Source organism: Chrysochloris asiatica, unplaced genomic scaffold (genome assembly GCF_000296735.1).
Source record: "Chrysochloris asiatica unplaced genomic scaffold, ChrAsi1.0 scaffold00006, whole genome shotgun sequence".
In the NCBI taxonomy this organism is placed as follows: Eukaryota; Metazoa; Chordata; class Mammalia; order Afrosoricida; family Chrysochloridae; genus Chrysochloris; species Chrysochloris asiatica.
The window spans coordinates 18182679-18194062 of NW_006408524.1; the positions used below are offsets into that span (position 1 = coordinate 18182679).

Consider the following 11384-nt stretch of genomic DNA (forward strand, 5'->3'; position numbering starts at 1 on the left):
AGAATATTGAAAGTGCCAAGGGCTGCCAAAAGAACCAATAGATTCGTTTTGGAAGAAGTACAGCCAGAAGGCTCCTTGGAGGCCAAGATGGCCAAACTTCGCCTCTCATACTTTGGACATATTGTCAGGAGGGGCCAGTTGCTGGAGAAGGACATCATGTTTGGTAAGTTGGAGGGTCAGAGAAAAAGAAGAAGACCCCCAACGAGATGCATTGGCCAAGTGGCAGCATCGATGGACTCAAACGTGGCAACAGTAGTGATGTTGGCCCAGGATCGGGCAATGTTTCATTCTGCTGTGCATAATGTTACTCTGGGTCGGTACCAACTCAATGGCACCTAACAACATCAATAATTAATCAATAACCAAGGAGTTATGGTACCATAGTGGTTATGGGTCAGCAGTTCAAAACTAGCAGCTGTTCCGCCGGAGACAGATGAAATTTTCTGCTCCCGTAAAGATTTACAGCCGCAGAAACCCTGTACAGGGCCGCTATGAGTCAGAATTGACCCTACAACACATAAGCACCAACCACCAATCAATAACCAATAACGTCTCATTCACCTGTAACATAATTTTTCATGTGCCCTGTAATATACTTTTATCCTTGCCTTTTATGTATTTGTTACTAAAAATCATGAATGATAAAGCATTCGGAGTTATTAATGAGCACCTTATTACTAGCCCTTGTACTTATCCATGCATTTTCCTTTATTAAGGCTCTTTCTTTTTATGCATAGCTTTGAATTACTTTAGAGTGTCATTTCCCTTCCATATACAGAGCTCCCATTTGTATTTTTTGTAGGGTGACTCTGGTAGGTAAGAACTTTCTTAGCTTCTGTTTGACTGACAATGTTTTAATTTCACTCTCAGTCTTACGAAATGTTTTACTGGGTATAGTATTTTTAGTTGAAAGTTTTTTGTTTGTTTTTTTATGAATTTCAGCACTTCTAAAATATAATAAATTCTGGTCTCCAGTGCATCTGAGGGAAAAACAGCACTTAATTTTACTGGTGATAGTTTGGATGCAACTATTTTCTTCTCTCACTACTTTCAGGATTCTCTCTTTAAGTTTTGAGAATCTACCTATTGTGAGACCAAAGAGAAAAGGCTCCATTTTGTACTTTGGCTGGAGCACGTCCTCCTGTTCCAGGAATGTGCCAAGTCAGCTCGTGCTGCATGAGAATAGCCTTCCACTCCTAGCAAACAGCTGACAACTCAAGGCCGGATGATGTATGTTTTCTCTTTCCCTAACCCAGCAGCTCAGGCTGCCAGTAATGACCAATCAGATTGTAACATCCCATACCTTGCAAAATGTAAACCAATCCAGGAGTAGCTAAGCTGAAAACCCCTGAGCTTGCTTGTAACCTCTATAAAAACTCCCCGCTGACTAGGAGTTCGGGGCCTCCATCCCTAGTCTGCTGCGTTGGATGCAGATGGGGCCCGAGCTCGAGCTTGAATAAACAACCCTTGTGTATTTGCATCGGCATCGGCTCCTTGGTGGTCTTTGGGGACCCCGAAATCTGGGCATTACACCTATGGTGTGTCTTGGTATTAATCTCTTTGGGCTTATCCTGCTTAATGCTCTTTGAGCTTCTTGGATTTGTAGATGAATGTCCTTTGCTAGATTGGGGGATTTTTTTGCCATTATTTCTTCAAACATTCTTTCTGTCCCTCTCTCTTCTAGAATTTCCATGATGCATATATTAGGTCTCTTTGTTGGTGTCCCATAAGTCCATTAAAGTGTGTTCAGCCTTCTTGAACCTTTGTTCATGTTGTTCTACAACATCTGTAATTTAAAACTCCCCATCCTCTAATTCACTGATTCTTTCTTCCGCTTGATCAAATCTGTTGTTAAGTTCTTCTATTGTGTTTCTCATTTCAATTATTGTCCAATTCAGTTGCAATATCTCTTGTCTTAGATCCTCATTTTGCACTTACATTATTTTCCTTATTTTTTATAGTTCTTGATTTATATTTTCCCTTAGTTCTTTAATTATACATATGTTTAATGTTACTGTATTATATTTACATTTATCATGCTCGTTTGGATGAACCATTGAGTCTCTGTTCATTGTGTGTCTTGTTAATTTTTGTTGGGACACTGGAAATTTCCAAAGGTATTAACTTTCTCAGTTTTCCCTGGTATTTGATGTTTTTGCTCACACTTTGTTGTTGTTAAATGCTGTCAAGTTGGTTCCAAGTCATAGTAACCCTATGTAGGGTTTCCGAGGTACACTACTTTCTATAAAAAAAACAAAAAACTTTTATGTGGGCAGAGTCTTTGGCCTCTGTTAACCATTTCCTTAAAACATTTTTAAAGGCTTTGTTATGCAAAAAAAAAAAAGTATGCATTGGGTGAGGTCAAAGGACTCAGGAGCCAAAGAGAATAAAATTCCACTGGGCAAGGATGGGATAATCTAAGCATCAATAAGTATGTTGTCATTGTGTGTTGTTGAGTCAATTCCATTTCATAGCAACTTTATAGGACAGAGTAGAGTTGCCTCCTAGGGTTTCCTAGGCTGTAATCTTTACAGGAACAGATCACTGGGTCTTTTCTCCTGTGGAGACACTGGGTGAATTCTAACCACCAACATTTCAGTTATTAACCCAGTTCTTAACCATGAGGCACGTAGGGCTGCCATCAAAAAGTATCTGGTTGTTGTTGCTGCTACTGTTGAGTCAATGTCCTTCACAGTAGCCACAGAAGACAGTGAGACCGTTAACATGCTCAGTTGCTACACAAAAGATTGGAAATTCAAGTTTACTCAGAGGTGCTCTGGAAGAAAAATTTGGTGATTTACTTCCAAAAAGAATCAGACAATGAATTATGAAGCATGGTTCCATTCTGAGACACATGGGGCTACCATGTGTTGGAGTTGGCTCAACAGCAACTTGTTATGCCTCAGGAAAGGGGGAATTAGCACACATTTAGGGCTATGTTTTTCACATTTTATTTTTCTTTTAGCAAGGAACCCTCCTCTGCAGAAAGAGAGAAGATGGAGACACCTTCAATCAATCCCTCTCCTTCTGCTTTACACAGCCCTGAAACACAGCTGCAAAAACATATTAGAGGGTCACTATAAGTCAAATTCCGAGTCATTCCATATCAACAAATGAAGGTCTTGAAAGCTTTACACCATAATTATGGATGACTCTACTGTGAGTAATAATTTGAGAGCAGTCTGACCCGAGAGGCTCATCTCCCAGCATTATATCAGACACTGTTTGGTCACTAATCATAACATCTTCAATGGACATTTTTTTTGGAATTATACTATCAAGTCCTTCTTCTCAAGATGAGAAGAAACAAGAAGTAGCTGCAAACATCCACCAATAATCAGAGCATGGGATGTATGAAATATGAATCTAAGAAAATTGGAAGTTGTCACAAATTAAATGGAACACTTAAAGATAGATTACCTGTAGGAATTAGTGATGTGAAATGGACTGGTTTCGGCCATTCTGAATCAGATAATCATAAGTCTATTAGGCCAGTAATGACAAAACGAAGAGGAATGGCATTGCATTCATTGTCAAAAAGAACATTCCAAGATCTATCCTGAAGTATAACACTGTCAGCAACAGGATAATATCCAAATGCTTATGTTGTTGTTGTTGTTAAGTGCTGTTGAGTTGGTTCTGAGTCATAGCGACCCTGTACAGGGTTTCCTAGGAGCAGCTGGTGAGTTTGAATCAGTGACCTTATCCTACAGCACCACACCGAGACTCCCCAAATGTTTATAAGAAAGACCAATTAAAATGACTATTATTCAAACTTACACATCAACCACTAATGCAAAGATGAAGAAATGTTAGACTTTTCACCAACTTCTGCAATACGAAATTGATGAAACCTGCAATCAAAATACATTGATGATTACTGGCAAATGGAATGCAAAAGTTAGAAACAAAGAAGAAACAACAGAAAATATGGCCTTGGTGATACAAACAACACTGGAGATTGCATGATAAAATTGTGCAAGACAAATAACCTTGTAAATACCCTTTTTCAAGTATATAAATAGCAACTACTCACAGGGATTTCCTTGGATAAAATACACAAGAATCAAACTGGACTACATTTGTGGCAAGAGACAATGGAGAAGCTCAATATTATCAGTCAGAACAAGACCAAGGGACAACTGCAGATAAAAAGCATCAACTGTTCAAAATGAAGCTGAAGAAAATTAAAACAAGCCCACAAAAGCCAAAGTAAGACCTTGAGTGTTTCTCACCTGAACTTAGAAACCATCATGAGATTTGAACACTAAAGACTGAAGACCAACGAGTTGTGAAATAGCATCAAGAACATCATACAAGAAAGCAAAAGCTTATTACAAAGACAGCAAAGAAAGAAAAGATCAAAGTGAATGTCGGAAGAGACTCTGAAACTTGCTTTTGAAGGCAGAGAAGCTAAAGAACCAGAAGGAATGATGAAGTAAAAGAACTGAACAGAAGATTTGAAAAGGTGGCTTGAGAAGACAAAGTATTAAAATGAAATGTGTATAAAGAACTGAAGTTAGAAAACCAAAAGGGATGAAAACACTAATCATTTCTCAAGCTGAAAGAATTGATGACAACATTTGAGACTTGAGTTTCAAGAGAAGGATTCTATTGGCAAAATACTGAATAATGCAAGTAGCATCAAAAGAACAAAAGAAATGGACAATGTTCAATGATTTCAGGAGGTAGTAATGATCAAGAACCTATGGTATCGAAAGAAGTCCAAGCAGCTCTGAAGGCATTGGAGTTTAAAAACAAGGCTCCAGGAATTGACGGAATGCCAATTGAGACCTTCCAACAATGTGATGCAATGCTTTAAGTGCTCACTCATCTAGAACAAGACTTTGGAAGATAGCTACCTGGCCCACCAATTGGAAGAGACCCATATTAGTGTCCGCTACCAAGAAAGGTGATCCAACAGAATGTGGATGTCTGAAGGTCTCCTTGTTATCTACCTGTCAGTGTGATTAAATGTGACTGAAATTCAAATATAGATAATAACCAACAAATTCTACTTATCAGTTAACTTTTCCTCCACAGTAATTCTACTTAGTGGATTTTCTAACATTATACTTTTCATTTGTCCTCACGAAGCTAATGTCACAGATAAACCTACCATGATGGACCAAACCAGGGAAAAAGAGGATGGACATTATATGGCTACAATTTTAATGTTAACAACCTGCAAAATGTCTAGCTCAAATTTCAATTTACAGATGGGAAAACGCAGTCCAGAGTGGATGGTGTTCAAAAGCATCGCTAGTGAGGCAGAGGAGAGGGTTTATTCTGAATGCCAATACAGGCATTCTCGGGTTATGAATGCCTGACTTACAGACAACGCATACTTACCCTTTAATGCTATGTAAATTTGCCCTCACTTCAAAATGACAGAACCAATCTTTACTTACAACAAATTCTTCATCATCATCACCTTTACTTGTTACATGTACAGCTTTAAAATCATGGGAAAGCCATGGAGCCTTTTCTTGCCCTATAGTAAGGTAGCTAATAAGAATGCACTTGTTCCAACTTACCTACCAATTTGACTGAAAGGCATACTTAGCATTGGATCTTGTTGATAACCATTCCTAAGGAGCAACTTCTGCAACTCAACCATCAGATGACCTAGACAATCACTGTCCAATAAAACTGTCTGCAGTGGTGGAAATGTTCTGTATCTGTGCTGTCCTTAGCTCCACGTGCCTATTGAAATGTAGCACTATGACCAAATAACTTAATTTTAAGTTTTATTTAATTATAATTTAAATGCAAATAACCACATGTGGCTAGTGGTTACCATATTGGACAAGTCTAACCATAAAGTCTAAGGTCCTGGTGTACTGCTATAGGATAAGCACTTGATTGCTAACCACAAGGTCAGTGGTTCAAGCCCACCAGCCGCTCCTCAGAAACGCTATCCAGGGTCATTATGTAGTGAAACTGACTTGACAGCACTTAACAGGGACAACCATAAAAGCTAGTGGGTTTTCTTGAGTGCCAGCTGAATTTATCACTGCATTAAAAATAAGGACAGATAAGAGTGGCTCCCAGAGAGCAGGGCTTACCGTCTCCATGTTCCCCATAGGCCAGAAAAGGGGGAATGGTGATGATGCGCTTCTCTCCCACACACATCCCCAGCAGCCCCTTGTCCATTCCAGGAATCAGCCAGCCAATGCCCACGTATGTGTCGTAAGTTTTCATGCGATTGTGACTGAGAACCAATGAAAAAGGGGAAAAGTCCCATACCATGATAGTGTTGCCAACTCATTACTTTATAAAGTTTTAGTTACACAATTCTCAGCTAAACACTGAGCCAGCATACATCATTAGAGAGGTATTTACAGTTGCTCCAAACACAAAGCAGACATTTTCAAGTTTATGAAGAAATGAAAAGCATGAAATTAAACCATAATGATTCACAAAACATAGGCCTGCTAGTCCATCTAAGCAAACACAGTATAATGAAAAAACAACTCAAAAGTTTCTTTCACTGTTATCCAGCTCAGCACTCAACCTCCAACCTCCACGTTTCTCCCCCAATTATTTCTCCATATTTCATACACATTCATCCTTTTTCTCCTCTTTCCATGAAGAAACAATAAAAAAGAACCAGAACAAATCCTGGTGTGGTGCTGTGGATTAATGCGCTGGACTGCAAAGTCAGTTTGAACTGAAAGGTTGGTGGGTTCAAGCTCACCAGCTGCTCCAATGAAACCCTATACAGGGTCACTATGGGTCAGAAATGACTCGATGGAACTTAACAACAACAACAAAGAAAGGAATTCTGATAGCATAATGATTACGAGTTGGGTTGCTAACCTCAAGGTTAGCAGTTCAAAGCTACCAGCTGTTCTGTGGGAGAAAGATAAAGCTTTCTATTTCTACTCCCATAAAGATTTACAGCATCGGAAACCCTATATAGGGTCACATGAGTCAGAACGGACTCTACAGCACATAACCACCACCACCACCTACAAAAAGGTCCTTCATGTAATGATGAGGTCACAAAATACTGTAATTTAAACTGACATTGGCTCTCAGATTACTCTTAGATGCATTAAAATTTTGGCCAAAGTAAAGGAGTTTGTTACTGAGCAATGTTGGCAAAACCCTGCTTCTAGCTTCTCCATAGGATAAATAAGCAGGCAAGAAAGAAAAAACTAGCAGGCACTTCCCCGATACAACCATGAACGGTGAGACTTACCTAGAATCAAACAGTGTCCCATCCAAGAACGTTCCATTGTAGTGGTACCTTACAAAATCGGACACCTGGGTGGTCCGTGGGCAACTAGGGGGCTTGAAATAAGTGTGAATCTCAACTTGGTCTTCAGAATTCCAAATATCCATCAAAAGAACATCAAAATGAAGCACTGAATCTGGGGGAATCACACCAGCTGGAAAATAAAGAAAGTTCACACTGTGAAGTTACTGCCTGTCAGGCCAGGCATTTGAATGCCTAGGATAGTGCCAAGTGGAAGGGAGGCCAAAAGGGTTCAACTGGATCACAGGTATGGAATTCCAGAAGGGAGTCATGCTCCCTCCTTCTTTCCTCCAAATGAAATTGACAGAAGAGCAAAAACAAAATTCTCCCAATAAAGGAAGCATCCAACACACCTTTCATATCCAGGAGAAAAAAAAAGCCTGAAATGGAAATTCTAGCTGTGTGTGTATCATTGCTTCTCATTTTCCCTAGCTTCAACCTTCCAAAATTCTCTAGTCTGTCTGACTAAACAGCTTGCAAATGCTCTGATTGTTCCCACAGATGTGTTTACAAACACAAGACAAAAACTTACAAACGCCATCACTTCCATAGGCGAGTTTTGGGGGAATCTTCACGAAACGCCTCTCATTTACACACATCCCGACCAGCGCTTGGTCCATCCCTGCAATCAGCTGTCCTTTACCCACAAACACGTTGAAGGTGGAATCTCTGTCGTAGCTGAAGACCCAGAAGATAAGGAGAAAGAAAGAAAAGTATAAACAGTCCTTCCTTTAGTGTGAACTGCTCTACTGCTCTCAAACCAACTCCAAATCATGGCGACCCCATGTGTGTCGGAGTAGAAAAACTGTGCTCCACGGGCTTTTCAATGGCTCATCCTTTTGGAAGTAAATCATTAAGTCTTTCTTTTGAGGCTCCTCTGGGTGGTCTCCCTTGATGAAAACAACCTATAAAAACGTACATGTGGAAAGTGGGGGTTGTTGCACACTTAAAAACCTGCGATGGCAGAGGGGATGGCTGGGAGAGACTGAGCAGCTGAGGACTCTAGACTCCTGGAGAGAGAAAGCCAGGAGACTGGCTTTCAGAATGTGCCCTGTGGTTGTTGAAGCGATTATATATCCCTGCGTGGTTGGCTGGTTGGTTTGATGTCTGTTTTTGCACATCAACGAAAAAAAAATGAGGAGGTTTTTCTTGATAAAAGAAACTATGATGGTTTTGGGGGGACGAGGAAATGATACATGTGCTAGAGGGTAGACATACAGTGACATGGGTGACAAGGCAGGTAATACACAACCAGAGTGAGGTTGGCAGAGGAAAGATGAGGGTGGCGGGAGACACAGGGAGGAATGCAGAGGTTAAAGTGAGTAGAGGTAAATGCTGTTAACTGTTGGTACATGGAGTGGATTGCAAGCATATAATAAAGCAAAGATATGATTTGTTGAATGTAAAACTGATGATCTGCTCTGTAAACTTTCACTCAATTCACAATAAAAAATTAAAAAGAAAAAAAAAAAAAGCCCGCCGATGAATTAGTATGTTTTGCTGTGTATATATATTCTCAAACTAGATTTTTTAAAAGCCAGTTGAGAAGTTGTGATACAGTTGTAATACAATTTTTTTTTTTTTTTTTTACAGATTCTTTACACCTCCACCGTCTACGTCCAGATACCCAATACCCATCCCCTGGATGCCAGCTCTTGATTGCACTTGGCTCACGCCTCACTATACACTGAGCCATCATCAGACTGAGTAAGCAGCCAGTTACCATCATGTGGACTCTGACTCACAGTGACCCCATATGTGCCCGAGCAGAACTATGCTCCATGGGGTTTCCAATGGTTTTTCAGAAGGAGACCACCAGATCTTCCTTCCAAGTACTTTCAATGTTGGAATTTTTAAATTAACTTAAAAATTACCAGAAAACCTAGTTAGTTAAGCATCATCATAACTCACCCCAAGAAAAAAATGGATATCAAGTTTGTTTTTCGAAACAGCTACCAATTCTTCCACTTAAGAAAAAATAAAGTTTACCCTATTTCCTATGACACTGGTACCTAAAAGAAATGTTGCAGATACTAATGCCCAAGTTAGTATATATATATATATATATTTAAGTCATCCAGTTAAGTTAAGCAAAGAGGCAACACGGTATAGAATGAAGTTTTCTTCATTCTATAACCTCAGTTTCCTCAATTGCAAAACAGAAGTACTAGCCATCCCAAGATTTGTATGACAACATACGTGAAAAGTATCTAAAAACCTAAGTGTCATGCCAATTCAACTGTAATAGAGATAACAAGAGTCTTGAAAATACCAATATTTGTGCTCTAAAGCCGGGCTGGTGGCGAGGTTAGGTCAACAGCTCAATGATAGATGCATGGTGTAACCCATGGCCTCCTCCTCTTCACTGCCAAATTCAGCAGCCAACAGGTGTTTGCCCCTGGGGTGACCTGCCAGTAGAAGGCATGCCCTTTACCTACAATTACTGTGTAAGCTGGCTGAGAGGTCACAGACTTTCAGACATTTTGCATTAAGGACACTGGAACTAATAGGTCGAAAGTTGTGACCCTGGTTGCATTTACGGAAAGGACACACAAAAGACTTCTCTATAGACACTTTAATATAACTTCAATTTCTATTCACTGACAGGGAAAGACACACACAGTATAAAAAAATGGGAGTTATGGAACCACAAATTAGAAAATAATCCCATTTTAAATTACATATAGATAGATGCTGTTGTTGTTGGTAAGTGCTGTTTAGTTGATTCCAACCCATAGTAACCCTGTATAAGGTTTCCGGGGAGCAGATGGTGAACTTGAACCACCAACTTTGTGGTTCAAACCGACTTTTCAGTCCAGTGCTACACCAAGACTCCATTTATCTATCATTGTTGTTGTTGTTGTGAAGTGCTGTTGAGTCAGTTCCGACCCATAGCGACCCTGTATAGGGTTTCCAAGGAGCAGCTGGTGAGCTTGAACCGCCAACCTTGCAGTTCAAATGGTTTAGCAGTCTGGCGCATTAACCCACAGCACCACACCAGGGCTCCTTAGACTCCAGTTATTCATCTATATATGAATAGATGCAAATGAAAAAAGCCTATAAAAAGATACATGAAAATATTATCAATGGTAGTTGATAGGTAAGGGGATTTTTAGTAACTTAATTTGTGTTTTCTTTAATTCTCTTAATTTAAAAAATGATCATGCAAATTTATGCAATACAATTTTTTTTGTCTCTATAGTTTTGATTTTTCATTTTATTGTGATTTCAATAAGCATTTACACAGCAAATTCAATTCCCATTCAACAATTTTTGCACAAGTTATTCAGCGGTATTAGTTCTGTTTTTCACAATGTGTCAACATTTTTATTAATTCCGTTCCAGTTCCAAATGCAATAGAATTTTTTAAGTGCTGCTGGGCTTTACCTCAGTAGGATGTGGTGCCTTTGTTTTGTAAACTGCTTCCACCTTTTCCTCAATTTTCCCTAAGGAATAGCTTGAAGAGCAGCACAAACCACCTCATCACTCCCTCCCAGGACAGTTGCCTCAGACCTGCCTGCCCCACTTCAATTTCCATTTCTCCTGCTAGTTTTACAGCCCCATTTTAATAGTTTTCCAAGTTCACGTCAACAAGACAGAGGACAAAGGCACATGGTCAGTTTTGTGCCCAAGAGGGCTTTACACCTCCACCTCTACATCCAGATACCCAACACCCATTCCCCTGGATGCCAGCTCTTGATTGCACTTGGCTCAGGCCTCACCATACACTGAGCCATCATCAGACTGAGTAAGCAGCCAGTTACCACCACGTTGACTCTGACTCACAGTGACCCCCATATGTGCCTGAGCAGAACTACGTTCCACGGGGGATTTTTTTTTTTTGTTTTTAAGCTTTTATTGTGAATTGAGTGACAGTTTACATGGGAGAACATCAACTTTACACTCATCGTTTCATTGCAATGGTTACAATATCCTTCGTGCATCATCATTCAACAATATTTGCTTCCATTCCCTCTGGATTTTGGGGGACAGGGGATGTACAAAAATACACTCAGGAATATATAATCACTTAAGCAACCAAAGGGCACATTCTGTAAGCCTGTCTCCTGGCCACCAGCATACAGTCTTTCTCTTTCCATGAATCTAGAGTCCTCAGCTG

General features: G+C 39.8%; 1 protein-coding gene across 4 annotated transcripts in view; it reads right to left on the reverse strand.

Moving 5' to 3' along the window:
* Positions 1–11384, reverse strand: part of FKBP9 (FK506 binding protein 9, 63 kDa) — a 93084-nt gene that overhangs the window by 49527 nt on the left and 32173 nt on the right. Inside the window, exons 2-5 of one of the 4 annotated variants that reach the window (XM_006832146.1) lie at positions 7797–7942; positions 7360–7397; positions 6972–6974; positions 6069–6147 (exon numbers count right to left, since the gene is read on the reverse strand). In XM_006832146.1, coding sequence (XP_006832209.1) covers positions 6069–6147; positions 6972–6974; positions 7360–7397; positions 7797–7942 — 266 coding nt within the window. Of the gene's footprint in view, positions 1–6068; positions 6215–6971; positions 6975–7207; positions 7398–7796; positions 7943–11384 lie in introns of all 4 variants that reach the window. The other 3 variants (XM_006832145.1, XM_006832147.1, XM_006832148.1) reach the window with 3 other exon arrangements.